General features: G+C 39.6%; 1 protein-coding gene and 1 pseudogene across 1 annotated transcript; both read left to right on the top strand.

Annotated features, from left to right (window-relative positions):
- The first annotated feature begins 1,549 nt into the window (after positions 1-1,549).
- LOC140930754 (protein RCC2 homolog) lies at positions 1,550-13,978 on the top strand. The gene is made up of 10 exons (XM_073380497.1): positions 1,550-1,682; positions 2,376-2,528; positions 2,870-3,001; positions 3,103-3,191; positions 3,853-4,137; positions 6,658-6,778; positions 9,057-9,222; positions 10,628-10,700; positions 11,687-11,866; positions 12,963-13,978. The coding sequence occupies exons 1-10, from the start codon at positions 1,550-1,552 to the stop codon at positions 12,966-12,968; spliced, it is 1,338 nt and encodes a 445-aa protein (XP_073236598.1). The 3' UTR covers positions 12,969-13,978.
- Positions 13,979-15,997: 2,019 nt separating this feature from the next.
- Positions 15,998-18,231, top strand: LOC140930658 (uncharacterized; annotated as a pseudogene).
- Positions 18,232-19,850: the final 1,619 nt, after the last annotated feature.

Below are 19,850 nucleotides of genomic sequence, written 5' to 3'. Positions count from 1 at the left end.
TTTAACACAAGTCTCGGTAAAATGTTGCTCAGTTTTGCCTTTGATGAAATATTATGCCCATAAAGTAAATACTTTTTCTAACCATTCTTTCTGGTCTGAGTTTCAAGAAATCGCAACCCCTTCAAGTATCCATGGTTTCTTTCATAGTACAGGTTAGCGATACGTTGAGCTAGCAGCTGTTTTAGTGATTCTGAATATCACCCTATCGTCGTTAGTGTATTTATGTGGTTATCTTTTACTTCTTGAGATAATTTCCTGAGAAATGAAATATTAATTGGTCTAATATTAACTTAAGGTTGTGTTTTGATTCCAAAATTAACCTCTCCAAATTACTCTCTAGATCTATTTTTGGGTTCATAAATTTTTATTGTTGTTTTCCTTTCTCCTTGGTTTCTCTGATTAAATATTTGCGAGTTTATCTTATTGTCTTATGGTATTAAGGTCAGTGCAATTATTTCAACTGGGAGGGGGGGGGGGGGGGGGCTTGAAAACGCACGCTAGAGACACAAGTTTGTTGGAGGGGGAGTCTTGGGGAGTCCTACCCCAGAAAATTTTGAAATCTAGAGGCACGGAAATGTTATTTTCAACATTCTCAATAAGATCTTTACTGGGCTGCCTGTGGTTCAGCCCAGTTATAAAATGGGCTTGGTCTTTCCTTCTGGCACAAACCACACTCTGGTGTGTTCAGCGCATGCGCAGGATATGAGAGTACACATAGAATAGGTCAGCGGACTTCAGCAGAGTACATTTTATTAGGGAGCTCAAAGCGAATTGAAGCTATAGGTAATCTATCTTTGGTGGAAACATAAGAATGCCAAAAACTTTTTACGAATGTAAACACTGTTGATGGTAAGCCCACAGTAAACACAGTGTTGTATCAACCATCAATAACATTGGAATTATCAATCATATATTTATAGTCTCAGTTCAAACAGTTTAATGAGACCTTTGGGTTGGGGAGGTGTCCGGCATGGGACTGGGTTTAACGGGATGACTTGTTCCTTTCATACACTGTCAGCTGTCTGTTGTGGTAAACGTTTCGTTTTCATACAAATTATACATTATTTCTATCTAGCCTAGGTTTAATGGCAGCCCAGTATACACCTTCTGGTGTCTAGTTCTTTAAATGACAGGTACTCCTAGTGCTTACAGCATGTACCTTATTCTTAAACAAAAACATTAATTTTTTCCTCTAGAAAATCCCCTTCCCCCCTGCTCCACCATCTCTGCAGACCTTAATAATGGCTTGGGTCAGATTACGTCATCCCTAGGAGTTTTGTAAAGATGTATAGGGGTGTTGCAGATGGGTGCAATCACCAAATGATGTTGGTAATACAAAAGATTTAAAAGACAGTGAACAATTCCCATACTGCAACACAAAAGAGAACCGGCAATGGTTTTCACAACACCAAGAAACATCCAGATTTTGTTATAGCATTTTAAATAGGAAACAAAAAGGGTGGTTTAACTTCACATTTTTTTATGCATACTTTATCATTGGTCTTTGAAGTATTGAAGTATAGTCCACTGAAGTAGCACTATACGCATCATGATTAAATTTGCTTTTTTTGCATCTAATCTTAAGTCAAACACAGAAGCTGTGAGCACATGTGGTAGGCTTCTTATTAGTGGTGGAACAAACTGGGACATGATAGGACGAAAAGAGGTCCCAAAATCTGGAGGTAGGTGGATATGAACTAATGTTGGTTCATTCTTCAAGTTGGCAATCTTCCAACTTTATTCTTAATCAAAATAATACAGAACTCTCAAAAAAATTATATTTTCTTAATGTTTTTAAATGCAATAAATTTTACATTGCATGTGTGTATTTATGCTGTATAAGTACTACATGCAATCTTTACTGTTGAGAAGTATTGACTAATGAAGTTGATTTAAATACTTAAAAATCAAGAGGGTAATCCTGGCCTTTCAAAATATAGTGTGTAACTGTGTATTGTCCTGTATTGCAAGTACTGAGGCCTGTTATTAAGAAACCTGGACTTGAATAAACCGTTGCTTGTACAGTGTACATGTAATATTACTGTATCAGAGGATGGTAATTTATGATTACATGGTTGTTCTCGTAGAAAACTTGAAGGAAGCTTAATACTATGAACCTGTGAAATCCAGGGTACCCGAATCATAGGATTTCTTTGAAAAAAAAAAACTAAGATTTCATGGCCGCCAAAAAGCAAAAGTATGGCACCAGGGGTAACCATGTGCTGCCAGAGCATGTCACAGCTCTGGTATTTTATTTATTTATTTATTATTATTATTATTATTTTATGAAATACATATAGATTATAACATTGATTACGAGGCATCATTAGGCTGCTAAATTTCCATGACTGCTGTTACTTTTGATTTTAATACAGCTAATGCAGGAGGGCCTAACTTGTGGGAACCACACAGTATTTCATCATTAAACAACATCAGAGTCCAGCATGTGGCATCAGGACCTAGTGCTTGTCACAGTATTATCATTTGCGAGGGTGGAACTATCATGAGTCATTGGTATGTGGTGTATGGTTAATAATTAATTTTTTTGCTAATGTTGATTTAAGATTGCCAACCCAAAAGTGTAGCACATGCTATTGCAAAATCATCATCATCATCATCATCGCCAACACCACCATTACCACCACCACAACCACCATCATCATCATCACCATCATCATCATCATCATTGCTAACACCACCATTACCACCACCACCACCACCACCATCATCATCATCGCCAACACCACCATTACCACCACCACCACCACCACCACCATCATCATCATCATCATCATCATCAATACTATCATCATTATCTTATCTGTGCATTTTAGAGTCTAACGTTATTTTATCGGTTTCTTTTTGCTAGGTCGTAATGACAAAGGTCAGCTTGGCCATGGTGACACAATCCGCTGCAATAAGCCAAAGGTCATAGAGAGTTTAAAGACCTACACTTTTGTACAGGCCAGTTGTGGAAAGGCACACACTTTGGTCCTTACAGGTTAGGAAAAGTGGCTAAGGAATTAAAGGAGTCAACGCTTAGCTTTGGGTTATTGTTTCTTGGTTTGTTTCTTATTACATGTAAGTTATTTTATTTTTCAGCTGAAGGCATCTTGTTTGGATTTGGAGACAATAAAATGTCACAGCTAGGCCAAGGTCATCAAAAGCCCATTATGCCAAAGCCTGTGCAGGTACAGGATACCCATTTAATTTAATCATTTTGGTTAAACAGAAACGCAGCCTTTCACCATTATGGTCCGCCTTCGACTTCGCCCAGTTTTCATACCTTTCTAGTTAAATACCAGTTTAGATTTGAGTGCAGAAACACTCATTGGAAAAGTTCAGCTTAAGAGTTCTCAGGTGTTTCCCGGCTGAGTTTTAAACGCTATCTGCATTTTAGTAAAATCCATCTAGTGGTCTATTACTGCTGCGTTCTGATTGGTTGAGCTACTACTAGGCTACATGTTATAGCGCACTAGTAGCGAAAAGCCCTGGCTTTTGGCGGCAAAAAAGGATTAAAGTCTAGCTTTAACTAGCTAAAGTTGTTTTGTCTCGATATTTTTGACCAACTAGTTGGATTTTACTAAAACAATTATTCCTCTCGCCCTCTTGGCCTCTGAGTCAATAGCCCATGAGGCCGAATTGACTCAGAGCCCATTCGGGCTCGAGGAATAATTGTTAATTAACTGTGCTGAAATGACCCGTTCTACAGGAAAAAATTCCGTGAGGTATTTGCGAAGGCGAAATGCACCGGCTGCATCAGCGTTCTACAGTTCATAACTTGCAGGTTAATTAAATATTGGCAAAGATTTCTAGCTGTAATTTTCTTCCTTTTTTTTTCTCACGTAACAGATTGTTCATCCAGGAAACAAAAAGATCATCAAAACAGCTTGTGGTGCTGAATTTAGCATGTTTATTGACGAAAATAACTTACTCTACTCGTTCGGTCGCCCTGAATACGGGCAGCTTGGCCATAACACAGACGGGCAGTACTTCGTCACGGCCAATAAGTTGGCCTTTGACTGCGAGGTTCTTCCTCGGCACGTTGCTGTCTTTGTGGAGAAGACAAGAGATGGCTTGACGCACGTTTTGGATGATGTCCAGATAGTAGATGTATGTTGTGGTAATAATCACACGGTAAGATTTTTCTCTTTCCATACAGTCGATTCTGTGTTACGCCTCGTTCACACGTATTTGAATATTTTTGAAAATGAAGATTTTTTCTCCGTTAAAAAACGCGTCCATACTTACCGTATTGGAGTCGTTTACTCCCGTCCACACGAAAACGCTACTGAAAACGACAAATACGGTAGCGATCCTTTCAGAGCATGCGCCGTATGATGTATGATATCATCCTGTTGGAAAACCTCCGTTTTCGTCCATCCGTACGAAAATAACTCTGGCATTTTTAGAGAACTTGAAGTGAACACTATTGAGGTATAGTGCCGCTAAGAAGTAAATATCAAGTTTACCTAGCTAGGAGGCTTTGCGCGGGGGAGAGCCTTGGTTTGTCCCATAGGCGAGGAAACCGAGCAAGCGAAGCCCCTAGAAGTGTGACTAGCGATTGCCATCCCAAGGGAAAACTCGATGATCTCTCCTCAGTCTATCCGAGCCTACCTACCGTTTAGATGAGCCAAGTGGGCTGTTAGCAGGCTGAACTCTCCTGTCTTTAAGGCCAGCGGTCTGTTTGTTTGTTGCTCAGTCGGTGAGTCGTTTGACAGGGTAGAAATAGGGAACTTAAGGTGATTCCATAGTAAAAGAACCTAACATAGATTTTAGCTAAAACTTGGTACACTGATGTAACAAGTCAAGAAGATGATAAAAAAGTAATAAAAAGTGGGGGTCACCGTGCTCGTTTTGACGTCACAATGCTGACAAATACGGCTATTTAGGACCCTTTTACAAAAACCGCGGGCAGCGCAAAACTAGACAAAAAGGAGAGATTTTTTCGATGATGCATGTGACATCACACAGAATTTGACTTTAATGTATTGTTTATCCACTTACGTACCAGAAAAATGCCTTTTAATGCCCTTGTTTTTACTTTACGCTCCAAAGTAGAATTAAATTGGACGCGCGCTTTTCGACCCGTGATGGCTCAATCCGTACAATTTAGTAAAATTGCTAAAAACCTGAACATAGATTTGTGCCAATTTTTGTCTCATCGAAAGGAAGTACTGTCCTTATTAAAATCATGAAATAAAAAATGGGGGTCACCGTACTCGTTTTTGCGGTAGAGCTGCAGAAAGTGCGCACCAAACGTATTTTCTCAGATTTTTGAGAGAGGACTGGCGCGAGTTTCAAAATAGAATGTATGTGAAAGGGGGAAGAAAGTATTAAAAAATCCGTTTTTACAGAATTTACATCGAGATATCACATTTAGGACACAATGTGATAAAGAAAGTGTTTAAATAAAAATCAAAATGAGTAAGCACAAGTTAAACATCCACTATCGAGGTTCTCCGAGAGGAGGTCGAACTCAGCAACACGCGTACTGCTTACGTTATGCAGATTCCCAACACACTGAGTCTCACCTCGGCAAGAAACAACAGCAAGGAAAAATTCCAATAGCGTTTCTCTTCAGTCAACTTCATTTTAATAATATTACTTCACATGCTCTTTTTTACGGCGGCCATCTTGTTATGCGCAGTAAGATATGCGCAGTGCAAAACTAGGGAATCACCTTTTAAGAACGACGACGAAGTTCACGACGACGACGTCTGTTGACTGGGAAAGGACTGGAACGAGAACGTCAGTTTCGGCGGGAAAAAGAAAACTTGAGATGCAGTCGATCGGTAGGTCGACGACGACGACACTGAATGTAAACAAACATGTAGACTGTGATGTCCGTTCACAACAAAGTTTTTTTCGCAAAGGCGTCTTTTAAGACGATGCAAGATCTTATTTTATGAGCCGTACGTCTACTTTCATTGACGATGAAGAATTTTTAGTGTTGTCAGACCTTTTCGAATGGAAAAATCTCTCCTTTCCGTACGAAGGTTATTCAACTTTCAACCTGAATGACATGACCAAGTCCGAGTGTCTGTCATAGTTTAGATTTGGAAAAAGAGACATTCCGATGCGATAGCTGTTTTCCATATGAAGTTCATTTCCCCTATATTAAAGATATATGATTTGCCTGACCTAAATACGTACAAATAAATTTGTCACTTACGAGTTCGCTCGCTCGGCCTGCACAGCTCAGTGTTGTCTTCGAAGTAAACACAATTCATCAGTCAAATTTTCAATCAACATCGCTTGTTAGGAGAAAAAAGAAAGGATACCTGGATTTACGAGGTGAAAAAATACAAAGCCCTTGAAAAATCGCTTAAAAACAGGGAGTTATACCTGCCGAAGCTTGTGGATTGCAGGACGACGTGATTCTACTGTGTTTGGCGTCGTCGACGACACCACGACGACGAAATTTGTTAACCGCGCTTGCGCAGTGCACGGTATCTCACTTCCGGTCGTCGTCGACAAAGTCGTCGTCGTGGTTCTTAAGTTCCCTAATGGCGATGTTGTCACCAGCAGACGATCTAAAAATAGTGTGGTCCTCAGTTAGCTCTGCGCGCTCAAAACTTTGTACTTTACTGAAAAAAAACTTCTCGCTGTTTTGGCCCTATAAGCGTTTGTCAATTGTGTAATTTTTTTTTCCAGGTTGCAAGAGACACTAAAGACAGGGTATACACTTGGGGATTTGGAGGTTATGGCCGCCTTGGTCATTACCAACAAAAAGACGAACTGGTTCCTAGACTCGTGAACTTCTTCAAAGGAAAAAGTAAGTAGAAATATTCATTTTTTGGAGATTTCTCTCTCAGGGAAAGGGGACCCTAGGAACTCGCCAAAATCACCGGGTAGAAAAAGAACCGGAAGAGAATCAAGTCTTTTTTTCGAGTTTACGCGAAAAAACTGTCAACATACACACTGAACCTCTTGTACCGCAAACTATTAACTTAGTTATGTGACATTGTTTCAATATAATACAGCAGTTGTTCAAAAATTTAGATTCGACTTAGCTGACTTGATAGAGTAAGTTGTCCACATTAGTACAATCCAATATGCAGCTTTTCAAGCCTTAGTTCTGTCTCGGCAGGGTATTTGAAGTTGGAAAGATGCCAGCTTTTAATCCACTGTAAAAAAGCCGATGTATTTTTTCTATTCATGTGATAAAGGAAAATTTTTGTCTTAGTTCAATCGCCGGTCGAGTTAGCCGCAGGAGCTCTGTCACAAAATATATCAAAATTCAAACCGAAGGAACGGCCTCCGAATTGAATGAAACATTAAAGAGGGGCACCTAACGATGGTTTCCTCCTAAATACATTGAAAACACTTTTTAGGCTATCCAGAGTACTTTTAGATATCTAGAAATGCATTCTAAGCGGCGCTATAAAATTTGTATCTGTTCAGTCATCCTAGGGGAACTCATTTTTGAGTCTTTTCGAAATTGCAAGGGCTTGAGTATTATTTTTCCGAAAATTTTAGATGAGATCTAACGTTCTACGAAAGTGAAACATTTTGTGATTCCTCTAGCCATCCGGCACAGTTTTGAATCCGAAAATTTTAGATTCCCTTTTTTCCACGAAAAATAACGTAGAAAGTAAAATGTGAAAATAAAATTTCAGAAAATCGTCGGGAATTTATAAGATAAGCTTCGAAAATTGTACATCAGTGGAACGGTCATCTAGACATATTTAGCCATCCTCAACTAATAGAAAATTCTAGGCAATATTTGCTTCTTCTAACAGATATTTTACCGAAAACAGTCGTTGGGTGCCCCTGATTAAAATAACCACACAATAAGTTAGAGTAACGTATAAATAACACAACAAATAATAAAAAAAACACATGATGGACAAACAATTTTGGTTTTTGAAAGCTTGTTAGTCTAACAGTTGTTCAAAGTTCCTTTTTGTTGTTTGTAACATTTGATATAATGCTTAGGACACATATTTTGTTTGACACAAATATGTGATTTTGTCATTTACAGGTAGTTTTTAAAGTTCGTTAACGAAAAAAAGACGCATACCGTAAATGACCTTATAAACGCCCGGGGCGTCTATTTAATTTTAGAGGCCCAAGCGGGGGCGTTTAATAGCTAGGAGGCGTTTAAAAGAAAAAGGCGTTTTTTCTCGTAACTTAAACAAGCTCAATTAAACTAATATGCTTTCGGCGAAAAATCAAGAGAGTTGAAAAAATTGCGGAATATCTACTGATACGTCTAGGCTGTCTAGAGATCCATATTGCTCTTTAAATCCCGACTGTGCTGCCATCATTAGTCTATCCTCACTTAATTGAACATGACATTGAACAAGATAAAATACGCAAACCCTTGATAATCAAGCAAGAAACTGAATGAATTGAATGATTTTGCTCCTTTTTTGCTAATTCCTAGTACTGACAGTGAAACCTCTATTAAGCGGACACCTTCGGGATCTTCCGAAGTGTCCGCTTAATAGAGGCTGTCCGCTTAATAGAGGTTTGTAAAAATTGCGTAATGTTTGATAACGATTAACATTCAACGGTTACTCTGTACCGTGAGAAAATTCCATGTTGTTACGGAAGCTAAGGAAGCTCTGCTATGCTTTGTGCAAGACTTTTAGGTGAACTTTCTTGGTGAATGTTTTGATTTATCTTTATTAATCAACTATTAATAAAGACAATAAAGACGATACTATTATTGTCAATTCAGTCCTGTGTCCGCTTAATAGAGGTTTTTAACAAAAGAAATTAGCTAAATACAATTTATTTTAGTGTCCGCGTCCGCTTAATAGAGGTTTCCGCTTAATAGGGGTTCGTTAGAAAGGAAAACTTAAGACGTTAATTTCGGGACCCGGCTTGGTTTCCGCTCAATAGAGGTTTCACTGTATTTTGGAGTAATTCAGAGAGGGGCGTCTCATAAAATGTAAGCAGCGTAGAGGGGCGTTTTTTATGTGAGGCGTTTATTTGGAAGTGGGCTTTTATTAGGTCACTTACGGTAACTGCTATTAAAAACAAAATGAACGAGGTAGCCTTGACAGTCACACAGCCTCTTTAATCTTACCCGACATCTTTTTTAGGTGTTTCATCTGTTCATGCTGGTTCCACATACGGCATGTCAGTCTGTGGGGTAAAGAATTCTCAGTTATTTTTCTGGGGTCAGACGAAGAGTACAGGTGATGCGACCATGTATCCTAAGCCAGTTAGCGATATGTGTGGCTGGGATGTACGTAGTGTTGGCTGCTCGTAAGTATCCAGTAATTTCATATCATTGTCCCGCCTTGAATTAGGAATAGCCTTGCTACTGCAGCTGCGGGCAATGCTTCTTTAATATTGTCTTTGTATACTTGTTGTTTTGTAACCATGGCAACCTGTAAACTTATTGAGCAATAGAAAGATTAGTCAGGTTTTCTCCCTATCTGATTGGCTGAAATTCCCCTGATTATTCTTCACAACCAACTAGCGTTTACCATATTTGGAAGACGTTTTCCGATATCAGTACAACTGAAAAAGGAAGAGGAAGAGGGTGGGGTTAAATTGATGGAACCACTTAGCAAATCAGCTTTTTCATCCGAAAATTACGAATGAGAGTCAAACTTTTCCTACTCAACTTGACAGCGTCAGAAGCGATTGGTGCTTCATTTGTAAAGGCGCGGTTGCGCAGCGTTTTGGAAAGGCTGGAGAAAATGGCGGATGATAGAAAGTGTCAGTATAAACGCGGTGTCCGTATTAAGCGGGTTGAATTTAGAGAACATGAACCGTAATAATTAGCTGTCCGTGTTTGACTGTATTACAAAACTTTATCCAATAATTGTTTATTATTTTAGATATTAGGCTGATTTAGCAACAGGACGTGAACGTCAGTTGACGACGGCAAAACGCTTTGAAAGGACTAAACACGACCTCCGGTGCCCAATTTGCCGTTCTGCCGTTAGTCAAGCCATTGTTTAATTTGTGCGCGCCGTCGTCAACTGACTTTCCCGCTCTGTTGCTAAATCAGCCTACTTTACTTGCGGAGAGGTGGCCTGGGTAAGCGTGGTGAGGGACGCGGGAGCCCCCCCTCCCCCCCCCCCCGCCTTCCCACCCTATTCTTCCCTATCTGCTCGCGCTTTCTTCAATACCCCCCCAAGAGACCTTGTCCACGAGGACCCGCGGACCATGGGACGTAACGTGATGGACCCGGGTAATTTACCTCCCTCTCTCCCGGATTCAAACCAAACCTATATAGTCAGTGTTAAAGAGGGGAATTGTTTTCAGGGACGGGGAGGGGAGGGGAGGATTCAAGGAAGAGGGTGGGGTTAAATTGATGGAACCACTTAGCAAATCAGCTTTTTCATCCGAAAATTACGAATGAGAGTCAAACTTTTCCTACTCAACTTGACAGCGTCAGAAGCGATTGGTGCTTCATTTGTAAAGGAATTTTCTGTGTAGCCTGCATAAGCGCTAGACGAGCATTTTCTTTTCTTCTCCCCTCGTCTCGCGCTGTGCGCTCGTTTCGTGCTTCACGCAAAATGCCGTGTTTTCCTCGCTTGGTTCATAAAGCGCCTGTTATGCAGGCTATTTTCTGTATCACTCCTCGTGAACAGGTTTTGATGCGTACCACTGGCCAAATGATGAAACGTAACTTATGAGATTGTTTTTTTCTCGACAGCAAAACGAGTATTGTTCTCGCCGCAGACGATAGCGTAGTCAGTTGGGGACCGAGTCCTACCTACGGAGAACTGGTAAGAAGCTGACGTATGTACTGAATTAGTGTTCGCTTTTTGTAGTTGTCCACAGACCGCAGCAGGAGAAGCTCAGTCGGAAGAACACTTGTCTAAAGAGCGAGAGGTCGCGGGTTCGTTTCCTGGAGCCGGGCAAATACTCAGGGCCTAAAATATGTGAGAAATGAAGGTACAGCCTTTGCCCGGCTAAACCTTCTTGGGGTTCGGATGACCACGTAAAATGGCGTTTTCTTCTGCACAAGAAGACGGAAAAATCGTGCGTAACATATTGACACTCAAATAAACTGCGTTTTCTTTTTTATTCAGTAGAAATTAAGCATAGCTTTCCAAACCAAGGGAAAGAAAGTTAACAACTGTTAACCGTCTAAAGAGTTTTGTTCTCTGATAGCGTAGAGCCTATATAGCCTCCTACGCCGACATTGTTTAGCCCGTCACGCAATCTCACCTCCTCGTTGGGAAAGAAGAGATTACGTGACGAGCCAAAGGAATGCCTCCATGGGAGGCTATGGAACCTTTAGTTTGGCGGGGTGCTTTTAGTTAGAACGCATCTCCATTTAGGGTACACAAACGTCCACTGGAGAAAAAAAAAACACTTTATCTTTAGGGTCTCGAATGCTGTTGTAATCTCCTAGCGTGCAGTGATTTTTGGACTGTGTCACAGCAGTACTTATTGTAGGCCTTACCAAGCTTCCCATATAACGCCCTTACTTATGATAAAGGCTGTCTGATTATTTAAGCAATAGACAACACTTCCTGTGGGTTTACCGGTGTGATAACGCATGTGGGATGTTGAGAGAACACGAGAAAAGCTTGTTTACAAGTAGGTTATCACGCCGGTAAATCACCATAGGCTTTTAACCAATCAGAACAGGCGTACCATCTTAGTTATTTTATAAATAGAAATATATTCTCCCTTTTGCGGAAGAACTGTCACTTGTAATGATAATGGCTGCATTCTTAGTAGTGAGTATTTGTTTTTTTCTCAGGGATATGGACTTAGAAAAGGAGGGCAAAAATCATCAACAAACCCTAAGATTGTAGAACCACTGGAAGGCATCTACGTTCAGGAAGTAGCGTGCGGTTATGGCCATACATTGTACATAGCACGTGATGAGGAAACCGATTTACCGTTACTGAGCAAACTCCCAGTGTACGATCCTGACAAGGTAAGGGTCTTTTTCATAAACCTTTAACCCTGATATCAAAAATTAAATTCTCATTGTTGTCTGTATACGTTTCCCATCGAGAAAGTGATGAGAAGTTGTTGAAGTATCAATTGAATTCATCCTGTGTGATCATCTCCTTAATTCTTGTGACCACTCTGTTTTATAAAGCAGTAATATTACAAGGAGAAATTTGCTGCCGATCACTCTAAGACTTGAAAGGGTTAAGCCTTTGAGGACTTGTCAGAGGCACCGGGCACCCACGGACTTTTTTCTGTACAATATCTGTTCGGAGAAGCAAATATTGCCTAAAATTTTCTATTGACTGAGGACAGCTACAAATTTTCAGATTTTCGAAACTTATCTAATAAATTCCCTTCGATTTTCTCAAGCTTAATTTTTTACATTTCACTCCCCAAGTAATGCTGTTTTGCGTAGAAAAAAACCTAAAATTTTCGGATTAAAAAATGTGATAGAGATAGGAATCAGAAAAATTCTCACATTCATAAAGCGATAAATTGCATCTAAAATATTGGGGAAAGTAATACTGAAGCCCTTAAAATTTCGGAAAGACTCAAAGTCCCCTAGGATGACCGAACAGATACAAATTTTATAGCGCCGCTTTTTCTAGAGATCTAAAACTACTCTGGATAGCCTAAGAAGTGTTTTCAATGTATTTAGGAGGAAGTCGTTCTTGGTTGCCCTTGACTTGTAACTGGCCTTTACTTTTTCACACAGCTTCGCTTCTCGGGCAAATGTTTATTTTTGGGGACAATCTGTCCGCCGCGGGCATTATCATCCGATACAGCAGTTGTCGGAAGGGGTTTATTTACTTATTACCCGCCAGTCTAAACACTGCTGGAGTTCAATCATAGAAATTTTAAGAAGGTCTAACTTTTGAGTCTGTGAACAAAATGCTATCGTGTGACCATTCATAAATTTTCTAAGCAGTTCTGGTACCATTTGTTCTTCAGTAGTACACTGCATCTCAAAATATGAAATTGAGGTGTTTGCTTGAGTTTCAACTTCGGCGGCTTTTGCTAATGAATGCTTCAAACTAGTTTACCTCCTAATTGAGGCTCGTTTTTCCTGTTTTTAGGTATGAAGAATCCATCCTTGGGAATGTTTCAAGGTTTGTCCTGATGTTCCCTCCTCTCAGAAACCCGCTGGCGGATTGGTGTAGTCACTAACGTTAGCATGCATGCGTTCTAATTGTTGTTTGCCTTTCTTTTCTCGCTCAGTAGTTTTTGTACTTAAAGCTTGTGCAGCCAACCTACTTACAGTGAACGCTTTTGTGAAAAAGATTCCCGCCCCTTTAAGAAAGACTCCTCTTGAGCGGAAATTAACACTTCTGATCAAAAACAGGGGCACAATGAGCGCCAAGAACTCTGGGCAAATTTAGCAAAGACAACGCAACGACAATTGACAGCACGAAAGCGCTCGGAGAGGACTAAACCCGACTTCCGGCTCTCAATTTGCCGTCCTGCCATTGGTCAAGTCGAGGTCACGTCGGATTTTAGATCTGCGCGTGCCGTCTTATCTCGCACCCAAGAGATCTGGGTACGAGGTTACGCGCCGTCGTCATAGTCGCTACGTTGCCATTGCTAATGTTGATGACACATGGGACGATTCGCAACGACGATTTTGAGCGCAACCGAGTGTTGCAACATAATTGCGACATTGTTTTGAATTGTCATAACATTGTTCCAACATTGTTGCCCACAAAATCATCGTTGCAAATCGTCTTGCGTAACATCTCCTTAAATCTATCAATTGCTAATAATTATAAACCGATTTTATCATTCAAGAACAAGCACTGTTCCGTCACTAAACCAAAGCATGGAATGTTTAGTTGCCATCTTCAATTTGATACAATTTGGCATGTCAAAACCGCCGAAGGTGTCGAATTTTTGGCGTACCATTTGGTCGCAGTTAAAAAACCTGGTCGGATCCTGGGAAGGTGCTTTCTTGTTGTAATGGTTCGTGATGAAGACTAACCAAAGAATTGCGGTGTATGAAATGGTGCTGTTTGTTCTCCTTTCTAAAATTGTTCTTGGAAGGAGTAGTTCTCCATGACCGTTGTCCCTTCACGCAACATTTACCATCACTGGGATAAACACTTTACAACGGCTGTATATGCAACAATTAGTAGGCTACAATAAGAAGTATTGTTTTCTAATTACTTACATAGATTCTGATAAATCAGAGATTATAGATTGCGAGCAGTCTCTCATTTTCTTTAGATTTAGAGAGGGGCGAGTGGTCATTTTCGTGTCTCGCGCGTTTCGCTCAATGGACTAAGAAAAAAGAGAGACTGCTTGTAGTGTGCAGAGATTAAGTATGTGATAGCAAATAAGAAAACCCCTTTCTTCCCAAAGATCAGCTTGCTTACGTAAATGACCTAATAAACGCCTCTTATCTAATATACTCCATGCTACACTGTTAACATTGTATTAGACGCATTTCTCTATTAAACGCCCTCTGTGTAATAGACGCCCCTTATGAGAATGATCCCAAAATGCTAAGAATTAGCAAGAAGGTGCAAAATCATTCAAATTATTCAGTCTCTTGCTTGATAATGAGGCTTGGTGGATATCATCTTGTTGAAAGGTAAAGCAAGGATAGACTGACGATGGCAACGCAATAACCCTGAGCTAGGATTCTGACATCGATGTTGGCCGGACTTGAAAGAGCGATATGGATCTCTGGACGACCTAGGAGTATCAATTGATGAAGTGGACATTCCGCTATTTCAAAACTCTCTTGATAATTTCGCCGAAAGAATATTAGTTTTGTTGAGCCCGTTATAGTTATGACAATAAGCTCCTCTCTCTTTCAAACGCTTCCTATCTATTAAACGTCCCCGCTTGGACCCCTAAAATTAAATAGACTCCCCGGGCGTTTATAAGGTCATTTACGGTATGGCTCCCACTGCTCTCTTTGTTCATAATCAAAACACAACGGTTTGTGATCATTTCCGCTATTCTCACAGCCTTTTTGTTTGATAGGACAGGGATACTGTAAGGAGAAATTGCATTTTGGTCGTTATTAGGTTTGAAAGACTTGAAACAAACAATAAATTGTACATTTTTTTTATCTACTGGAAAAAGTAACACTATGAAGTAGGGTTGAAAAGTGAAGAAACAGCGAGAGTTTATTTATTTTGTAAAGCTCTAAGAAAATCAAATTATTGATTAAAGCAAAGATTGTTATCTTCTAAATTATGTTATTGTTATGAAGCCATGTGCAATAAAGTCATTATAACACAATGTTTGATTTTCAGCTCTGTTGGTTCTTAAAATTTCCATATTTCGCTCTACTATCAACCTCCTCTTTTGGGCTTTTAATGAACCCTACGTCATAGCCTTTGCCAGGCTCTCGTATAGTAGGTAAGTAGCAAAAGGAAGACGCGCGCGATCTGTGAACGACTGCAGTACTACCTTCCCTTGGAGCCTGGAATAGGCTATTCAAGGATTTGATTTTGAACTAGACTGCGAGCAGTCCCTCTTTTTCTTTAGTTTAGTAAGGGAAGTGCACGCGAGCGTTGAGCGGCGAAGCCGCGAGACGCGAGAAACGAGAGGGGTAGCCTCTCCCGTCTCGCGCCTTCAGTCACGCGCGTGGTCATTTGCGTGTCTCGGGCGTTTTGCTCGACGGACCAAGCAAAAAGAGATACTGCTCGCAGTCTAATTTTGAACTAAGCTGAAGTTTCTATTTGCCGGACTTGGTATCCAGTCCCATTGAATTGGCTGTGAGCAGGCTGGACACTAATGTCTTCCCAGGAAAGAAGTCGACGCGATTATTTGAGGGGCACTTCCCAGAAAGTGGAATTTTTGAAGAATAAAAGGGACCTGCGCTCAAGAAAACGGCCTGTCTAATAGCACTTCATTGATCGTGACTGAAATCGCACGACCCTTATAGAGGAAAATCTGTTGACAAGCGCGCTCGACCGTTAGCTTGGCGACGAGAGGGCAACAGCCTGAATCTGATTGGTTTTGACCATGCGCGCGCTCTTTCTTCTTTGTGATGTCACACAGAATAAAGTTATTCGCAAAGAGAACTTCTCCTAGCTAGACGTGTTTTTTGGTTGTCCAGAGTTATTTGAACAAGTGAAGTGCTTAAACAAATTAATTAAACGTTGAAAATGGGACAGGTGTATAGCTCATACAAGTCAAAGAAAAGAGAAAGAGCCGATCGCAGAAGGTTAGTGTTTTTTTTTTAACAAACTGATGAAATTTTTGTCAGAAAGTTCTCCGAATTCGCTCACATGGTTTTATTTTGAGTCTTATGCTTTTTCCGATATTTACTGAGTAGGGCTGAATCACTACTTTTCGCGTTTCATGTTTTCTGCGAACCCAGACTGCTGCACGCAGGTTTTCCACAAACCGATTAGCGAAAAAACAAATCACAAAAGAATAAAATATTTATTTCCTTTTTGAGACAGAAGAAGAACTTGTTGCTTTCATGATTTTTTTTGTACGGATACCATACCACCGGACGTATACTTATACCAACAGGAGCTTCTATTGTCGAGGGAATAAGTGATCGAAATTACGCCTAAATTATGAGCTCCCAATGGCTGCCTAGGCCTGCTGAAAATAAATTGTCCGTGAAAAGGATGTGATATCTAGGCTCCGCAGTCTAAGTTATCAGCTCTTGTGCTGGTACCTGAATTGTTTAGCCTTGATCTGATTGGTTACTAGTCAGTGCGACGTTGTGATTGGTACTTGAAATTCAGCTTATGAGAAGGGAACTTCTCAGCAACTTCTCAGCTCGATTGAGATCATGAACAATGTATTCTTTTCGGTGAAATTTTCACTGTTGTTTAATTCCTTTCACGCAGGCGTCAGAGAGAACAGTTAGATAAAGCAGCGGAATGCATTGTCAGACTTCATGAAGAACACCAGCGATTGAGCGAGTAAGTAAAGATGGTGTACTTTAGCACTTCTAATCGTTGTTTTGCAAATTAGTGTATATTCAAAGTCTTTTTTAGTAGCTGTCTTATGCTAAAATTATTGCTTTTCTCATATTTTTTCAATAGAATGCTCCAAAATAGTTATGTGTATTACCCAGACTTACGACCAGAGCCTGAGAACTACATCAAATGCAGCGGAACCAATGAAATGAGGGAGGAGGTAGAAGCTTTAGAGAAAAAGCTTTTCCTTGAAGAATCGCACTCGATGTTACAGACGAGAGATGTAATTTATTGGACAGAAATTTGAGGTAAGGATTGCTATCAATAGAGTGTTGAACATACCAATAAGGACACGTAATAAACTCGAAACATGAAAAACGCCACTGACCTGAAAAAATCCAGTTATATAATTTTGCTTTTAGTTTGGGAAAAGAGAAATACGCCTTTGTTTGCAAGATGATGAGTTTAGCAAATTTTCTTTTCATTCATCCTTTACTGGTGAAAGAGGCAAAGACGATAAAGAATTGAATGAGATCACGGTTCTGGTTAAGTTCCCCTACGTTAGAAGGAAACGTGGTGATTCCAGAGTTTATCAGCTGCATGAGGTCAAAGCGGTTTTGCCGGGCCGGAAACCTCATCAAGAGAGCCGGGATAAAGGTTCTTTATCTTCTCTTGGCCTCATTTATTAATTTCTTACATAATAATACACCTTCAGATTTGGTGCCTGACCTGTAGTGCTCTTAAATTGGCTTCTCTCCCACGCAGACGCATACAGACGTATAATCTAACCCCATGTTAGTAAACATCTGCAGAGCAGCGCTGATATACTTGTCCTGGGCCCCCAACGGACTCACCCACTTTACCGAAAATGCGGTTTCAACCAGATTGACAAATATACAATGTCTTTTTTTAACAGCCAATCTTGGCAAAAGTTACTTTTCGGGTGGAGAGAAGCAACGACCGAAAATACGTCTGCGTTCGCAGGCTAATTATAGCGCGTACTCAAGTCCACGGACACCCCCCATAGATGGGGACCCAGAGCAAGGATTTCGGCGCCGTTTCACAGACAGAAGTTTAGAAGTTTACAATCTTAATTAACTAATAATTAACAATTTACGATCTTAAAAAACGTTTACAAAAACAGAAAAAACTAAAACAGATCAAGCCAAAAACTACTGAGAATAGCGAAAGTTCCGTCTGAGTTCCATCTGTGGCGCAGGCTAAGTTTTCTCCTGTTGTTATGTAAAATGTTGAAGATTTTATCTGTTGTTTCTTTTACAGCCTTCTTCAACAGAACGAAGTTAATCTCCAGTATGAATGCTTAAGCGGTCAAAACAACCTTGCTGCGTTGAAACTCAAACACGAGGCTTGTCAGTTTGGTCTGTATCAGAAAGCAAATCCGATTGAGAAATGGACAACAAGATCACTTCCAAATCTGTATTTCACATCATTCTAACTTATACCTTAATTGACGGAGGTCATTAGAAATATGAACTGAACAAGCATGGCCTCTTAATGCATTTAAGATCATTAGAAATGAAGAACTGATTCTAGAAATGAACTGTAGTTTTTTTATTGTAAATAATTTTTGTAAATATTGCCAGTAATAAATAGATCATTAGCCACCGTTTTTTGTGTGCCCATGGCTCTGAAGGTGTTTGTTCGTGCTTTGATAAATTCAATATCTGTGGCAACCCATTTCACAAGCCAACCCTGACCTAAAGTAAAGATACCGCTAACCTGTGACCTGACCTTGTTTTCTGTTTCCCATGGACAAAGAGCCTATTCAAAGGATACCTCCATTCCTGAAGGGGACACAAAATTTGGTCCCGGAAAATCTTCACATAACTTTTGCATTTGTTGCCTTTATTGAAGGGATCCCTCTATTCAAGGGAAATGGACACTTGGGCTCCTTCATTCAGGGGACTGTTACTAAGTACTCAAAGGTCACCATGACGACAGCTCTCACAACATGAACCATCTCACTTACATTCCGCAAATGGATGTACGTACTGCACTTGTGGGAATTCTACACACAATATCGCAGATTTTTTATACATTATCTAGCTGCTTGAAATAATGACTGCAGCAGATTCCCAGGCAGAATAATAATAATAATAATAATAATAATAATAATAATAATAATAATAATAATAATTATAATAATAATTTTTTATAATAATAATGATATTTTATTAAACTCTTCTCAAATTGAAAATTAAGTACAAATTTAGTATAACTATAGTTAAAAAAAGACTTCTTGGTGGTCTGGTGGTTTTCAATAGAGCAAATGTAAACAACTGTCTATAACCTAAAAAAAAAAGAAAATTTCTATGTTCATCCCAATGATAAATATAATAATTATTAAATTTTACTATTTACAGATTCAAGAATATGAAATATTAAAATATATACCCTATGTACATTCTTCTTGTGTACGAAAGAGAATTGTCGTAAAATGACTATCTAAAGACTACTAATAACAATTATAAAAAGCAATTATAATATATATAATAATAATAATAATATAATAATATAATAATAATAATAATAATAATAATAATAATAATAATAACAGGTTAATTATTAGCACACCCCCGCCCAACCTCCATTATTTTAGGGAACTCCTTCTATTTAAGGACACTCGCCTCGGTCCCGAATGTGCCCCCTGAATAGAGGCTCCAGCGAAATAAGATTTTCATCGGCATAGGATATCACTGTTTCCGTTTTGAAGCTAAACCCCTTTCAACAAGGTAGAAAAATTATGTCAATGCGTATCCTTTTGCTTGTAAGCCGGGATAGGAATGAGATATTATTTTTCTTTATTGCAATAACTGGGTCTAGTAACGCCTTTTCTTGCCCCTTCGGCGAAAATAATCCAAGCAACCCGGAAACTTCATATGGAAATATACAAATTGCACCATCATGACTCCACACAGCTGGTCAGAACTATATCGAATTCCGCTTGACGTGAGCTATGATGCAATAAAGACTAAAATTTTTGGTACGAAGCTGAAAATAGAACGTGGTTATGTTCAAGTCTTGATTGCTTCAAAGAAATGTATTTTTTCTAAA

This window comes from Porites lutea, chromosome 1 (assembly GCF_958299795.1).
Source record: "Porites lutea chromosome 1, jaPorLute2.1, whole genome shotgun sequence".
In the NCBI taxonomy this organism is placed as follows: Eukaryota; Metazoa; Cnidaria; class Anthozoa; order Scleractinia; family Poritidae; genus Porites; species Porites lutea.
The sequence above is the reverse complement of the archived record's forward strand: the minus strand, read 5'-3'. Positions and strand labels throughout refer to the sequence as shown.

What these genes read in the sequence shown, in the direction of transcription:
- LOC140930754 (XM_073380497.1), top strand. Translation starts at nt 1,550, where the DNA reads ATGATTAAATTTGCTTTTTTTGCATCTAATCTTAAGTCAAACACAGAA. An exon ending in TCATTGGTATGTGGTGTATG is followed by an intron (nt 2,529 to 2,869) that starts GTTAATAATTAA and finishes TCTTTTTGCTAG; the next exon opens with GTCGTAATGACAAAGGTCAG. An exon ending in ACACACTTTGGTCCTTACAG is followed by an intron (nt 3,002 to 3,102) that starts GTTAGGAAAAGT and finishes TTTATTTTTCAG; the next exon opens with CTGAAGGCATCTTGTTTGGA.